General features: G+C 36.7%; 1 protein-coding gene across 5 annotated transcripts in view; it reads right to left on the bottom strand.

The window, feature by feature from the left end:
- KMT2E (lysine methyltransferase 2E (inactive)) overlaps positions 1-17,330 on the bottom strand; it is a 104,729-nt gene that overhangs the window by 11,568 nt on the left and 75,831 nt on the right. For all 5 annotated transcript variants that reach the window (XM_066354327.1, XM_066354326.1, XM_066354329.1 and 2 more), the window contains 4 exons: positions 16,667-16,784; positions 14,757-14,866; positions 9,441-9,705; positions 7,246-7,344 (listed from right to left, as the gene is read on the bottom strand). In XM_066354327.1, the coding sequence (XP_066210424.1) occupies positions 7,246-7,344; positions 9,441-9,705; positions 14,757-14,866; positions 16,667-16,784 (592 nt within the window). The remainder of the gene's footprint in view (positions 1-7,245; positions 7,345-9,440; positions 9,706-14,756; positions 14,867-16,666; positions 16,785-17,330) is intronic.

The following is a 17,330-nucleotide window of genomic DNA, read 5'->3' as shown; positions in this document are numbered from 1 at the left end:
AGATATGGGGAACATTTATATTCATTCAAGATCTTTTGGAACGCCAAACATTGTGGTAAGCTCTGACATTACAAATATATTTCATGAAAGGAACACTTAAAGATTATGGGTAAAGCAAAACAAAATTTTATCTCAAATATTGTATCAAACTGAAAATATTTCCTCTAGAACAAAACTCAGCCTTTTAAAATAAGATCCAAAGTTCTAATGTTGAAAAGGTTAAATTTTTATAAACCTAAGGAGTGAATATATTACTGATATATTGTAGCAAGGTATTGGGGGTGAAGTCCTGGGTTCAGATTGTGACTTGTGGTCATTTACTGTCTCCATGAACAGAGGCAACTTTACAACCCTAATTAACTTTTCAGCTTCTTAGAAAATGTAATAATACTTACACTTCACTGAATTATTAGATTTCAAATAGAAAATAGCCGTTAAGTTTTCAACAGTACTTGGATAATGGCAGGCATTCCAGAAGTGTTAATTATTACTTCTACATGGGTTCTGTTGCTTATAAGGCATTCCACTTCCTTCTGCTCTTGTCTTACACTGACAGTTCAAGGCAGGCACTGAGGAACAGCAAGAGTTCCTTTGAGCATCAGTTCTCTCCAAAGAGAATGTTAAAACCAAGACCCAGAGCCTTGGCCTGTGGGCCTGGCAGATGCTTCAGCTTTCAGCGAGAAACAAAAAGCACACCAGTAACTGTCTAGTTCTCCAAATCAAAATACCCGGTTGTGATGCTCAGATCCATTTGTGTTTCCTCTATTGTTGAGAAGATCAGAAACTCAGGGTGGGGCTGCATGGTCTTCTCAACATTGGGGCTTTAGTTCCAGAAATCGTAAGCAGAGATTCAAGCATCAGGACACCTACAACTCTGGAACCTACTGCTTACTCTTCCTGTATTTTTCCTTTCTTTGATATATTCAGGAAGGAAACAAAGTAGTATATGTCAGCAAAATTGCTCTAAGAATAGAATATTTTAAGTTTCTAAGTACAGTGGTCCCCTTGTCTAACCCCCCGCGATAGGCAAAAATTCGTGAAGTAGTGACCTTTATTATTTACATATCTTTTAAGGCTTTATAAACCCTCCTCACACTCTTATAAACCTTTCCCACACTTACTATGCTTATTTTACCACAGAAATAATTTAAAAACATAAAAATACCTATATACCGCAAAATCCCGCTATATAGTGAAATATCCACAATTCAAAATTATATACATACAGTTTAAAAGTCTGCGATACAGTGAGACCACGAAAAGTGAACTGCAATATGGCGAGGGGCGACTGTAGTTCAACTGCCATACTGCAAACTTGTCACTCTCACAAAATATGTTATCCTCACCCTCTTTATTTTACAGGTAAGGAAACAGGTCCAAAGAGGTAAAATTACTTGTTCATAGATGCCTATCTGCATCTTAAATAAAAAGCACAGGTACAAAAATGGTCACTTTACTGGAGGTGGGAGTTTTAAAGCTGAATTATCAGATAATTCATCCCTGGTCTTTTAAAATCACCTTACCCAATCCCCTTTCATTTTATGACTATAAAATCCCTGTCTCCATACCTCCAGGGTTTTCTAAAACCCTACATTCAAAAAAAATCTGCAGTAGCTGTGAAAGATAATTGTCATAATTGCTTCACTTGTTCAGTGGGGTCGGGTGGGGAGAGGAAAAGGTAATCATTAATTATTATTGTGTGTAACTCTTGGGGAAAGTACATTCTTCAAGGAAAAAACTTAAACTTACTTTAGCAAAATTCATTTTATGGGTTAAAAAAAAATTCCCACAAGCCACATACCCAATGAAGTTATTTTCTATATCATGATTATCCAGGACTTTCTAAATGAATATGAATTTATGCCAAAAGAAGTTTCTTTGACATAGTCCAGTATTCACTTATTTTGGATGGTGAGTGTGAGAATCAGATATAAAATTATTTGATACAAAGACTAAACTCATTCAGCCCTGGCCGGTTGGTTCAGCAGTAGAGCGTCGGCCCAGCGTGTGGAAGTCCCAGGTTTGATTCCTGGTCAGGGCACACAGGAGAAGCGCCCATCTGCTTCTCCATCCTTTCCCCTCTCCTTCCTCTCTGTCTCTCTCTTCCCCTCCCACAGCCAAGGCTCCACTGGAGCAAAGTTGGCCTGGGTGCTGAGGATGGCTCCATGGCCTCCGCCTCATGCGCTAGAATGACTCCTGCCGCAACAGAGCAACGCCCCCTGGTGGGCATGCCAGGTGTATCCTGGTCAGGCGCATGCGGGAGTCTGTCTGACGCTTCTAACTTCGGAAAAATACAAAAAAGAAAAAGACTAAAGTCAAAATTAGTAATTGAACTCCCTTATAAATAATATGACTACTTAAGAGTCAAAGCAAAATATTTAGAGATAACTCAATCTTTTTGAGCTGGTCAGGATCTTAAAAAATAATCTAGTCCTATGCTGCTTAAGAAATCTAAGCCCATGTATATTAAGTGACTCACTCAAAGGCACTGCCGTAATTATCCAAATTTCTTGGCTTCTGATTTACTCTTTCCAATTAACAACCACTGACTCTCTGCATTAAGTGAAATAAAACATAACTTTTCTACATTTACTATAACTGTTAACTGAAAGCACTGAACAGATATCCTAATAGCTTTAACCCATCTTCATCTTAAAACACAAATGTTGGAAATGTATGATATCTGATTTTTTACATGAGAAAAATTAGCGCACTGATCAACTTTTAAATTCCTTAAGGTTCATGTCATCAGGCTTTTTATATTTACCACTGCATCTAATGTGTTCTTTGATACATAACCTGACGTAGTGTCTCTATTTAATTAATGCAAATTTACCACCCATAGATAGAGCTAACTGTAAAATAACAATTTTGTGTATAGCTTGAAGTAATTACAGCTGACTCTTCAGGGGACTCGAGAAATTAGGAGTCCTAATCGAACCCAGCAGCAGACTGTCCTAACATTTGTGCTTGATGTGTAGTTTAAATTATACTTGTTACATAAGGCTACTACTAAGACCTATATATTCTTTAACCATGCTTCATTCTAAGCCTATACCTGTCCAAATCTCAAAGTCATTTTATTATCTGTATACTGGGAATCTCAAAGTTGGGGATGTGGTATGCCATTTACTAAACTCAACGGGTCACAGAGCTCTTTTTCACAAAACATCCTAAATTTGAATTGTGGGATACTTTTTAATTTGAAGGATGAGGGCTGATAAAATAATGAGGAATCCTGCATTCTGGAAAGCCTATAGGGAAGTTTCATTTAGTTCACACTCCCAAGACGATCTTTCCTCACATGGCTGCCATAAAACATTAGTAGGTTCATTTATTGATCACCTACTTTTATAAAAGCCAACCACCCCCACCCCACCCCATCGGGAGGTAGGTCTACGAAAATGAAAAAACTACAAAGTCTTGCCCTTATGTAGTTTATATCCTAGTGCTAGACAATTAATTCTAGATTATCCTAGCTGCTTGACAAGTTCAAGAATCTTATACCTGGCTGACTATTCTTTCATATCCCTTTTATTGTTTCTGCAATTTCTATCATCCTGAACCACCTTCCATGGACCCCAGTTTAGGAAATCTGACTATAACAGGCCATCAAATATTAACCAAAACTATTCCCAAAATAGTCTTTCCATAAGGTTATGGAAAATTATTTTTTTAATTTAATATATATTTAATTGAATATATTAAAGATATTTAATATATTAAAGAAGGTTCTTTTCATAAATTTTAAATGGGAAGGGGAAACAAGCCTCCCTTTTAATTTAAATCTTTCCAAGATTTTGTTTTTTAATTAGTCACTTGTTAATTCAACAAAATAAGGTGAATTCCCAATATCTAATCCCCTTGTGCACACACTCTTTACCTCTGACAAGGTTATGGTCACCAAACCCCACCCCACTCCACCCTATCTCACCTGTGTTATCTAGGGGTGTCTATTCAATAGTGCCCTCATTTTGGACTCCGATAAGTATAAAAAGCCTACTATATTTCAACTGCCATAACTTAACTAGACTGACTGTCAGAATCTCCCAAGTTAATTTCAACCTACTACCTAAGAAGTATTTCTTATTAGCTAAAAAGAAAATGTCCAAAAACCATCTATCTATTCAGTTCCATACCATTTGGCCACAAGTTTGCTTTCATAAACAGGTAACTTTTTAAGAGGAAAAAGAAAAAGATAAAATTATAATGGAGGAAGGGGGACAATGTTAATAAAAAAAATAGCTTTCTACCCTGCCCACATAGTGAGATTTGAATAGTTTTCATGAAATCATCAACCAATCAACCTTAGCTCCCTGTACAATACTTTCCCTTCCCTCCAAAATACCAGACTATAATCTCAGCCAAATATGATTTCTCACATTTATAAATACCTCCAGGCTATGTCCCCTAGAGAAATAACCATCCATTCAATGTCATAAACTTCAGCTGTAAACTAATCTGCACTTTAAACCCTACTCGGGAGGTTCGTCATCAATACTACCTAGTTCATGATCCCCCCAAACCCCAGCTATAAGCTATCATTTCTTCTATCTCCTTTACCACACTTCTTGCTGCAGAATATTGTTTTTGTAAGTAACTCTGAAGGCACAGACATTACCTTCCATTATCACCAAGGAGATCAAGCCAATAATGAAAATACTGAGCAAAATGCTAAATATCAGGCTGTATATGAAACTGCCATTTGTGTAGGTAAAAATGGTCAATTCAATTAATATGGTCCAAGCTACACTACAAGGATGGGCTTTATTATATTTGAATTTGAACACCAAGTGGTATTTATCTGGGAGAATATGACTGACTCCTCTGCTATCCCAATTTAGTGAACACACATGAGAACTAGTATTTCCTATTATACCCATTAGGATAAAGTCTTTATTGTCACAAGAGAAAATTTAAATCAGTTTGACATATACATATTTCTCAGGTGTTGAGCTTCTCTTCCCAACTACTGATGTTAACCTAACCAATATAAAAGTCTAAAAAATAAATGCTGATTAGTATTTAAACTTCAAAACCAACTATCTTGGTCTTCACAAATACTAATATTTTGGCAGGGAAACAACCATTGCTTAAGAATCACAGGATGCATACTTTTGCATTCTTATTTGAGTGTATCTAAAAATTCTATAATTAAAACATCAAAGCAAATGTACAAATTAGAAATAACACTGCAATTAACTCTGAAGGCTTACAAGTCATTAAGGCAAAGATTTTGAAATATTTCCTAAACCCTTAAAATTCCAAATTCTAAACACGCTTTTTCAAGTTTTTCACATTTCATTCCTATGAAAAACATTCAGCAGCACACAGCCACTTCATTGACATAATAAAATGAATATGCTAAGATGGGTATAAAAATGAAGTATTCTATATTAATATAGCATGCTAATAGGCAAAATCAGGACCAAAAAAAAATGGACTCCCAAGAAAGCCTTTTTTGTTGTCTATCCAAAGTTTCGCCATGTTCAACATCAGCAACATCTCTATTTTCTTCTGGGATCTGAAAATGGATGTTCTAAGTGCCACTGCCTTTCTCAGCACTGATGAAAGGATATATTTTTAAAGTAGTGCCACAATCATATAAACTTTCAAACACAGTATGCAGTCTGAATAAAATTACTGTATGAGCAAGAACAAACTTCCAGGGTTCTTTTCTTTTTAATTTCATATATATATATATATATATATATATATATATATATATATATATATATAATTTTTTTTTTTAAGCAGTTGTTATAAACAACTGAGAAAAAAAAGTTCCTCCTACCAGACACATGCCTCATACAGAAACCAGTAATAACCTAAATTGATACATTAGAAGTTCCTGCAGAATTAGTACAAACAAAGGCAGTGACAATTTTGGAATGAACAGTCCAATAAAAAAATCTAGTCAAGAAAGGGTAATTTGGACAGCTACAGGTAATTTAGATGTAACTGAATCTAGCAAAAGGTTCTATATAGTTCCTTTAGATCAGGGGTCGGAAACCTATGGCTTGCGAGCCAGATGTGGCTCTTTTGATGGCTGCACCTGGCTCATAGACAGATCTTTAATAAAAATAATAATGTTAAAAATATAAAACATTCTCATGTATTACAATCCATTCATTTCCTACTGCTCATGTTCATGGTCGCGGGTGGCTGGAGCCAATCACAGCTGTCCTCCGGGACAACACCAAATTTTTATTGGATAATGCGTAAGGTACACAGGTCGTTGTACGGCTCTCATGGAATTACATTTTAAAATATGTGGCGTTCATGGCTCTCTTAGCCAAAAAGGTTCCCGACCCCTGCTTTAGATAGAGGAAGAACTTTTTTTTTTAATAACCTCCAATATTTTCTCCTATATTTTTCTTTTCTCCCACCTCTACATGAAATTCTGAGACTATGAAACAATTCTGCATTGCTTTCACAATTTTGAATATCAACAATGACTCATTACTAGAGAAAAGATCAAGACAATAAAACAGATTTACATTAAGTAGGCCTACAATAACCCAATTCTAGAGATCCTACCCCTAACTACCCCTAATCTGACCTGAGTTTCCATGGAAATCACTAAAATGGGCAGTAGGGAGCATGTAAAATAGAAGGGACTGCAGAAAATCCATACTAAGATTATTGTGTAAAGTCATTTTCAAATCTCAGGGCAAACTACATAATAACATTTAACTAGCCTAAACACTGTTTTATCGGTGGCTAATTAACATGGATAGTAAGAAAATATCTTGTCCTAGTTTTTATACAAATATTTGCAAATATAATATAAGGAATATAAATATTAAACTTATTTTAATGAAAACCTGATTTTATGATAGTATGAGATAAATAGCTACCAAACAGTGGAATTTTTTTATGTCATTTATTTGGTGCTATAAACTTTATGATTCCATTTTTATTTTACATTAAATTATGAAGAGAAAGGATACATTTAGCTAATGAAAGATATTTTGCAACAATAATTCTGGCATTACAATTTATTAATAGTTCTCAACTTCATAAATGTTAAAAAAGTTTCTTAAATGTCGTGCATTCTAAAATGTCTATTGAACATACAGTAAAAATAAAAAATTAGTCAAAGTAACTTGAATGGTAATGACAAAGCCAAACAAATGCTCAGTGGCACATGACTGTTTGCCAACTTTGAACAAAGAACAGTATGAAAGGAAATGTCACTAAGCCAAGTGACAGCATGAAGTGGCTACTAGCTTCCCAACTTACCATCTTCCTTTTCCTTTCTGCAATCTGCTCCTCTGATTCCATTTCTACTTCATTGCTAATGGGAGTTTTTTCTTCTATATCATCAATAAAATCTGGTTCCTGAAAGATAGAAATGATTGCTTTATGGAAACTACCCACTCCACATACAATTAGAGGCACTGAACTATTTTAAATGTTCAACCACAACTAATTCTACATAAAAATTACAAGCCTACTCAAATCCATTTTAAAAATTTAAAACTGGTTTCCTAATTCAAGAAACTTCTCAAAATCAATTTTTACTTTTTAGAGTTCTAGTTGCCCTGGCTGGTGGCTCAGTGGATAGAGCGTCGGCCTGGTGTATGGACGTCCTGGGTTCAATTCTTGGTCAGGGCACACAGGAGAAGTAACCATCTGCTTCTCTCCTCCTCCTCCTCCTCTCCCTTTTCCCCTCCAACAGCCAGTGGTTCAATTAGTTCGAGTATGGGCGCCCCAGACGCTGAGAATGGCTCGGTTGGTCTGAGTGTATCAGCCTCAGGTGCTAAAAATAGCTTGTGACTTGATCATTGTCCCTAGATGGGGTTGCCAGTTGGATCCCACTCAGAGTGCATGTTGGAATCTCACTATCTCTCCTCCTCTCACCTAAAGTTCTAGTTAATAATGTTCTTATCAATAGAGCCCACAAGGTCAAATATGGTAGGATAGCCTTCTGCTTTTCTTCTTCCCCCAAAGCAAATTATTTCACAAAACCCAGTGCCTACAAATACCAAGTGCTCAATACTTAAGAAAAATTATTCCTAGAAGATAGGGTACTGAGATGACTAAACCATTAATTTTTACATTTAAATGATCCCTCCTAACTTTCAATTGTTTAGGGGACATACAACAAAGTATTTCCTTGAAGGGCCAAATCCTTTCCCCAAAACAATCTTGTGTTTTTAAGAAAATTTTCTCTTAAAAATATTTTTTTCTTTTAATTTTTTTCTATTGGTGGAGGGAGGAAGGGAGGGAGGGAGAGAAAGAGGGAAGGAGGAAGAGAGAGGAAGGGGGGAGAAAGAGAGAAGGATCAACTTGTTCCACTTAGTTGTGCACTCATTGATTGCTTCTCAAATGTATCCTGACCAGGAACTTGTCCAGGGGCCAAACCAATGACCTCAGTGTCCTGGGACAATGCTTTATCCACTTATCCACTAAGCCACTAAGCCACTAAGCCACCCAGCCAGGGCCTCTCAAAAACCTTATCTGGCCTGACCAGGCGGTGGTGTAGTGGATAGAGCGTTGGACTGGGATGCGGAGGACCCAGGTTAGAGACCCCAAGGTCACCAGCTTGAGCACAGGCTCATCTGGTTTGAGCAAAGCTGACCAGCTTGAACCCAAGGTCACTGGCTTGAGCAAGGGGTTACTCGGTCTGCTGAAGGCCCACAGTCAAGGCACATATGAGAAAGCAATCAATGAACAACTAAGGTGTCGCAATGAAAAACTGATGATTGATGCTTCTCATCTCTCTCCGTTCCTGTCTATCCCTCTCTCTGTAAAAAAAAAAAAAAAAAAAGACACTTTGTCACCGTATATAACTGATTTAAGAATGTTCTAAATATTAAAGGAAAGGAAGTTTTATGGTTTAAGACTAAATAAGAACAATTACAATGAATATAAGAACAATGCAACCTGAAGAATTTTTTTTAATTACTCAGCCCCAAAAAATCTTATATTCCATTCTGCAAAGATTTTTCTTAAGCGAGAGGAGGGGTGATAGAAAGACCCCTGCACGCACCCCGACTGGGATCCACTTGGAACCCCCATCAGGGGCTGATACTCGAATCAACCAAGCTATCCTCAGCGCCTGAGGCCAACAGTCAAACCATCATCAAGCCACTGGCTGCGAGAGGGGAAGAGAGAGAGAAGCAGAAGGAGGGGAGAGAAGCAAATGGTCACTTCTCCTGTGTGCCCTGACTGGGGAACAAACCCAGGACTTCCACACACCAGGGCGATGCTCTATTGACTGAAACAACTAGCCAGGGCCACAAGGAGTTTCTTAGTAGTATAACAAATGCTGTACAAATTCTAGCAGAAACTATATAAGTAGTTCATTAACAGAACGGACTTAACTTTAAAAATTTAAACCATTTTATATAAAACAAAAAAAGGTTAAAATCTGACAAATTATTTTTCTTTGTTAAACTGCTTTCATTAAGATTCAGTGAGTAATTCAGTACCTGATTATTTGATACTGATAGTCTCAGTGGAGAAAGCTTTCTCTGTTTAGTTTCTGGGCTCTTCATTTTATTGGTTGTTCCTTCACAATCCAAAGTAATATTCTGATTTTGTGTATCTTTTTCTTTTGAAACATCCTTTTCTTTTTTTCCTTTTTTCCTTCTGGTCTCATAACCACTGTTGATGTTTTCCATGGATTCAGAACTACGTTTTAGAACAGGGCACTCTGGATTTTCTCTGAGGCATGCGCAGTCCACCTTGTACTTACTGGAAAGATAACCAGTTAAAAATTTATTCAAAACCAAAAACATGTAAAATTTTCTAGTTCATCTTAAGCTGCAGCTCCAAAAAATTGCATAGTATTACTAATTATAAGCAATCCTTACTTTTAACTAATTTGCATTACTGGTAACTATGACAAAAAAATTTTATTTTCTTGTTTATTTTCAAAAACAATTTAATAAAAGTTTATTTCTGGGCCTTCAATCATAAGGATAACTAATAATGGTTTACAGAAAAGAAAAAAAATCCAGTAAGTTAAAACCGAATCTTTTTAGGGAAAATGATACTTTGGCTCACATTAAGGCAAAAATCTTATTTACTTAAAAGGTCCCAGAATGTTATAAAGTATATATACAAATGACAAAATACTGACCAGAAATTTCACCTAACTTGAAAAAAAAATGCTAGCTATGATACATGCCAAACCTTAACTAGTTTCTCTTATACTTTAAAAATTGTTTCAGTAACCAGGTTTCTTTAAAAAGCTACCTTGGAAAAATTTCAGGTAATGCTTCCTTTGCCCTGCTTAAAAGTATTCCCTCTATCAAATAAGGAAGGGAGAGAGATGAAAAGCATCAATTCATAGTTGTGGCACCTTAGTTGTTCATTGATTGCTTTCTCATATATGCCCTGATGACATATATGAGAGAATCGGACTCCAGCTGAGCCAGTGACCCCTTGCTCAAGCCAGCGATCTTGGGCTTCAAGCCAGTGACTTTTGGGCTCAAGGCAGCAACCATGGAGTCATGCCTATGACCCCACGCTCAAGCTGGTGAGCCCATGCTCAAGCCAGCAACCTCAGGGTTCTGAACCTGCATCCTCAGTGTCCCAGGCCAATGCTCTATCCACTGCGCCACTGCCTGGTCAGGTTATTTTTTTAATTTTTATTTATTGACTTGAGAGAGAGAGAAAGAGAAACATCGATGTTTTGTTCCACCCACTCATGAATTCATTGGTTGATTCTTATATGCGCCCTGACTGATAATTGAATCTGCAACCTTGGTCTATTGGGATGACGCTCTAACCAACTGAGCCACACAGGGCTAAAGGCCACACTTTTTATCTTTTAATATTTCTTAATTCTATGATCTTTTCTTTCTCTACCACCAAGATTTAGTTCATCTCTAGGATACAGGCTAAATTCCCAAACCTGCATTAAATAAAACCTTCTACTTTGCATGTTTTAAGTATATAATTTAATGTTTATTCACAATAAAAATAATTTACTTTTTCTGGTTTCTAATACTACTACTCATCCACTTATAACATTGGTAGAAAGATACAGTTCAAACTGTCAAACTACCTATTTCTTTGAATCAGAAAGAATTCAAACATTAATGTTCTACTTCCCACCTCCTTAAATCAGATATTGATAGAAACTAGCTTGAAACTCTTTCTAGGTGTCTTCTTAGATTTCAGGCTGACAGAACTGAAAATAATGATGGCAACAGCTAATGTGTATTAAGCACTCATACTGTACAGAAGTGTTTTAAACACATTAACTCATTGAATCTTCAAAAAAATCCCTGACAGGTGAGCATTATTATTCTCATAGTATATAAGAGGTACTAAGGCACACAGATGAAGAAACTGGTCCAAGGTTACATAGCAAGTTACCCAAGCTAAAATTGGAAACCAGACATAAAAAGCTTGTATTCTTGCCTGACCAGGTAGTGGCACAGTGGAAAGAGCGTCAGACTGGGATGCAGAGGACCCAGGTTCGAAACCCCAAGGTCGCTGGCTTGAGCATGGGATCATAAACATGACCCCATGGTCGCTGGCTTGAGCAAGGGGTCACTTGCTCTGCTGTAGGCCCCCAGTGAAGTCACATATGAAAAAGCAATCAATGAACAACTAAGGTGCGACAACAGAGAACTGATGCTTCCCTATCTGTTCCTCACTCTGACTGTCAAAAGAAAAAAAAAAGCCTGACCTGTGGTGGTGCAGTGGATAAAGCGTCAACCTGGAAATGCTGAGGCCACCGGTTTGAAACCCTGGGCTTGCCTGGTCAAGGCACATATGGGAGTTGATGCTTCCAGCTCCTCCCCCCTTCTCTCTCTCTGTCTCTCCTCTCTCTCTCTCCCTCTGTCCCTCCCTCTCCTCTCTAAAAAATGAATAAATAAATAATTTAAAGAAAGAAAAAAAAAGCTTGTACTCTTTTTTTTTTTTTTTAAGAGGATGGGAGATAGATTCCCACATGTGCCCCAACTGGAATCCACCTGGCAACCCCCACCTGGGGTCAATGCTAGAATCAACCTGAGACTGAAGCTCTGATGAGTTATCCTCAGCGCCCGGAGCTGGTGCTTAAAGCAATTGAGCCACTGGCTGCGGGAGGGAAAAGAGGGAGAACAGAGGGAAAAGGAGGACGAGAGAAGCAGATGGTTGATTCTTCTGTGTGCCCTGACCAGGAATCAAACCCAGAATGTCCATACGCCACGCTGTTGCTTTACCTACTGCGCCAGCCGGCCAGGGCTAAAAAGCATGTGTTCTTAACCACTATGGGATACAGTCTCTTAAGTCAATGAGCAAAGAGCCATTTTGCTAAAATTTTAATCATGAAGGAAAGAAAGGGCCAAAAAGGAAACACTTAAAGTATCATGATAAATCTACCTCCAACAATCAAATAGAGATGCATACTGAAAGAAGATAGTTTTCAATGATAGAAATAAAAGTGAACATTAAAACCTCTGCAATTAACTAGGCTACCACACAAAATTTTAAAAATAAAATATATAATGGGAAGAAATAAACTGAAATGTTTATAATGCCCCCCCAAAAACTTAAAAGACTACCTAACAGAAAAAAATAAACAGATGATTATACAATTCATAAGACAGGAAAGCCAAAATCACAAATATATTAAAAGATCCTTGGGTCCATAAAATAATTAAGAATAATGTAATTAAAAATATAAAAGCATGTTATTTCATAGAGATTAACATCAATTTTTAAAGTACAGTAAAGTGGAGCAAGGAAGTAAAACTGGGAATAGCATAAACTGATCAATCACCTATGTTTAATATAAACTGAAGCAGTACAAAGTCTACAACCCCTATTCTGGAGAGAACATGTATACATTCAGACAGGTTCATAAAGCCATAGGACACATTTTTGTAAATCTAAAGGTCCACCAATAGTGGAATGGATAAATAACATCAACAGTGAAAAGAAATGAACTAGAGCTGCACATTACAACAGAACTGAATATCACAGAAGTAATGAATGAGAAAACATGAATGCAAAATCATAAAGATTATAATTTACATATAATTTTAACATATACAAAATTCTAGATACTATTTAGGGACAAAGGAAACAAGAATATAAAATAGAGAAATGACAATCTCTTCAACAAGCAGTGTTGGAAAAACTGAACAGATAGATACATGTGAAAAAAAAACTGGTCCACTCTTTTTTAAGATTTAGAGAAAAGAGAGAGGGAGAGGGAGAGAAAACGGGGGATGGGGAGGGGCAGGAAGCTTCAACTCCCATAAGTGCCTTGACCAGGCAAGCCCAGGGTTTCGAACTGGCGACCTCAGCAGTCCAGGTTGATGCTTCATCCACTGTGCCACCACAGGTCAGGCAGGGTACACTCTCTTACACCATATACCAAAATAAACTCAAAATGGATTAAAGACTTAAATGTAAGGACTAAATGCCTGACCAGTGGTGATGCAGTACATAGGGCACTGACCTGGGACACTGAGGTCCCAGGTTTGAAACCCTGAGATTGCTGGCTTGAGCATGGGATCATTGACCTAATCCCATGGTCGCTGGCTTGAGCAAGGAGTCATTGGCCTGGCTTGAGGCACACCCCCACACACACATCAAGGCACGTATGAGAAGCAATCAATGAACAACTAAGAGTGCCACACTATGAATTGATGCTTCACATCTCTCCCTTCCTATCTGTTTCCCACTCCCCTACACACACACACTAAAAATAATAAAAATAAACACACAATAAGATCCCACCTCATACCAGTCAGAATAGCTACTACCAAAGAGTCAACAAGTAATATGTTGGTAAGCACCTGTTGGTGGGGCTGCAGATTGGTGCAACTATGTAAACCAGTATGGAAATCCCTCAAAAAACTGAAAATAGATCTAACATACAACCATAAATAAACAGATTCTGAGTATTTATCAAAAGAAAATAAAAACCATTAATTTGAAAAGATATATGCATCCCAAAGTTCACTGCAGCATTAGTGACAATAGCCAAGATATGGAAACAACCTAGTTGCCCATCAGTAGATGAACACACATACACACATACAACAAACTATCCCCACTAATAAAAAAGAATGAAATTTTGGCATTTGCAACAACATAGATGGATCCAGAGAATATTACACTAAGTGAAATGTCAGACAGACTGTGGTTTCACTTATATGTGGAATCTCAAAAACAAAACAAATGAACAAACAAAGCAAAAACAGAATCAGAAACAGAGACCAAAGGGATGGTTCTCAGATGGAAAGAGGGTAAAGGTATGGGTGAAAAAAGCATGGAATATTGCCAATAATACTCTGATGTTTGCATGATAACAGATATTAGAATTAGTAGGATTGCCATGCTATAAGGCATAAAAATGCTGAATCACTATATCAAACACCTGAACTTAATATATCTAATATAATACTGTATACCAATTATACTTAAATAAAAAATAAAAGGGAAAAATTCTCACATAAACAAGTTTTAAAAAGGGGAAAGTTATTTTGTTACATTTTACAGAATTATAAAAGAATTACACATAAAAAAAACAAGGTCAGGGTTGTATGGTTGAATCAGGATTACTAAATCATAATTACTATTAGCATTTGCATTACAATAGTAATTAAGGAAAGTTTGGAAAAGAACTAAGCATTGCTGTAATGAAAGCTGATACTAAAATGCTTGTTTTTGAGTACTTTTATTTGCCTCGTGATAAATAAAAATAAAAAGTTATAAAAAGGACAATACTTAAATTTTTTTGAGGACATTAAGGAACTATTTTGAAAAAACAGATATATTTACAGATTTGAACTTACCAATTCCCATAGTCAAAATCAAAAGCAATAGTAATTTCAGTTCCCTTTGGAATACTTTGTATAGAATAAATGTAAAGATGTATGGTTCCATCTTCAATTTCATGCCTCACCTGTTAAAAGAATAATTTTATATTTCTATAGATTGTGCTTTCTATCTTTAGAAGCATCTCATCTTGCAATCGCAAATTGTTCTTTTCAAAGTAATTCACAAATACAACTTGGAAAATATGGCATTAATTATAAGACTTGTAACTATATATCAGTGGTTACCAACTGGGAAAGAAGGTACATTAATGCAAGCTTGATGCAAGCTACAGTCCATCATGTGGTATTTAAAAAGAAAATGTTGAGCCTTGGCTGGTGGCTCAGTGGATAGAGCATTGGCCCCATGTATGGACATCCTAGGTTCAATCCCCGGTCAGGGTACACAGAAGTGATCCTCTGCTTCTACCTCTGTTTTACCTCCCCCTTTTCTCCCTCTTTTCCTCCCATAGCCAGTGGCTCGATTGATTTGCATGTGGTCCTGGGCTCTGAGGATAGCTCAACTGGAGCACATCAGCCTCAGGTGCTAACAATAGTTTGGTACTCAAGCATCAGCCCCAGATAGGGTTACTGTGTGGATCCCAGTCACGGCGCATGCAGAATTCTGCTTATCTCCCCTCTTCTCACCCAGAAAAAAGAAAATATTGGTCTGACTGGTGGTGGCACAGTCAATAGAGCCACTGACCTGGGACACTGAGGTCCCAGGTTTGAAACCCCGAGGTCACCAGCTTGAGCATGGGATCATCAACATTATCCCAAGGTTGCTGGCTTGAGGAAGAGGTCACTGGCTCAGCTTGAGTCCCCCAGTCAAGGCACATATGAGAAGCAATCAATGAACAACTAAAGTGACACAACTATAAGTTGCTGCTTCTCTTTCTCCTCTCTCCCCCTCTCTCTCTCAAAAAAAAAAAAAGGAAAGGAAAGGAAATACTGTATTTTATCAATTCTTCAATGCACATTTTTTCATCTTTTATCATCTCTGAATTTGGGAGTCTTGAAAGTGATGGAATCTTTAATTTGATGAAATGCATTATTGGTACAGTTAACACTATGCTTTTCTATGACAGACACTGTTGTAGGTAGTTTACATGATAATTTCTTTAGATTCCAGTACGTCTTTTTACAGATAAAACTGATGCACAAACAAGGTTATAATATAAATCTAGTTAGTCAAAAGAAGAGACATGAATCGAGTAAGTCTGGCTTCAAAACCAACAGTTTTGTAAAAGAATTTATTTATTAAATTTTTTTAGAGAGAGGGTTGAGAGAGAAATAGACGAGAGAGAGAGACAGAAAGGCAGGAGGGCGGAAGGGGCGGGAAGCATCAACTTGCAGTTGATTCTCATATGTGCCTTGACTACGCAAGCCTGGGGTCTTGAACCAGCAACCACAACGTTCCAGGTCAATGCCCTATCCAGTGCACCACCACAGGTCAGGCAAAACCAACATTCTTAACTATAAAATCAAAATGTTTACTTTTTCCATGTAAAAAAACAAAACAAAACCAGAAATATTACACTCCACATTAAAACACAATTTTACTGAAGCACATTTAAAATCTATTTTAGCTTTCAGATTTGTCATCTACCTTAAAATCAAATCAAAACATATATTGAGCCATACATATAGAGCTTCCAGAACAAACATAAGTCTATTTCCTCTTACAAGGAAAATAACAATTTCTTCAATGTGAAAAGCAATCTTTAAGACCAACACCAACATCAACTAAATTTTCACAATGGAAAGATGCTGGAGTATAAAATGTATCAACAGTTAAAAAGTGTTTTAGGCTACTAGACTTAAGTGGTTAATACTCAGATTCCACAAACCTCCAACCCCTATCTCCCAAAATATTTCTATAAGCTTACCTCTGCATTGGGTGTACAGGAACGCCTGATGAACCGAGCTTCATTCCCAAAAGTCCTGGCATCAACACACATTTCTAGCCCATGAAATTTAGAATAAAATAAAACAAAAGGGTATGGTCTACAGAAAAAGAAATACATTATAAACTATTAACCTTTTGAGTTTAAATAACTTCTAAAAGACTTACAGCATTAATTATAAAAGACTTACAGCATTCAGTAGTGAAGCCAAGAATTGAATATAAAGCAGTCTGATACCAGAACCTATTCTTAACCGCTAGGCTGGTTCATGCTAATAAGATTTTTACCTGTTCCTATAACCTTACATAAATAAAAGATAATTAATTGGAAGTAGAGATTTAAATTTACAAAAAAATATAAAAAGGAAGCAACTATTGCCTTTATAAAAGGACTCATAATAGTATGCCTTTAAAGTTCCTACATAATAGTACATTTAAGTGTTTGATGTATAGCACTGTTTCAACCAAATCTGCTATATAAAAGAGAAGGATTCTCATGTATCTTTTGTATCTTAAGTAAAAACTCAACTTAAAAACAACAAGAAATATTTTTAATAATTATAGTAGATAGACTGGAAATGTTATCTCCCTAGAGATGCAAACATACTTCTAGACGTCAGGAAAGCAATGGCTCTGAAAGGATCACA

The sequence above is a fragment of the Saccopteryx leptura genome, chromosome 12 (assembly GCF_036850995.1).
Source record: "Saccopteryx leptura isolate mSacLep1 chromosome 12, mSacLep1_pri_phased_curated, whole genome shotgun sequence".
NCBI lineage: Eukaryota > Metazoa > Chordata > Mammalia > Chiroptera > Emballonuridae > Saccopteryx > Saccopteryx leptura.
Note: the sequence above shows the minus strand (reverse complement) of the source record. Positions and strands in the feature narration are given on the sequence as shown.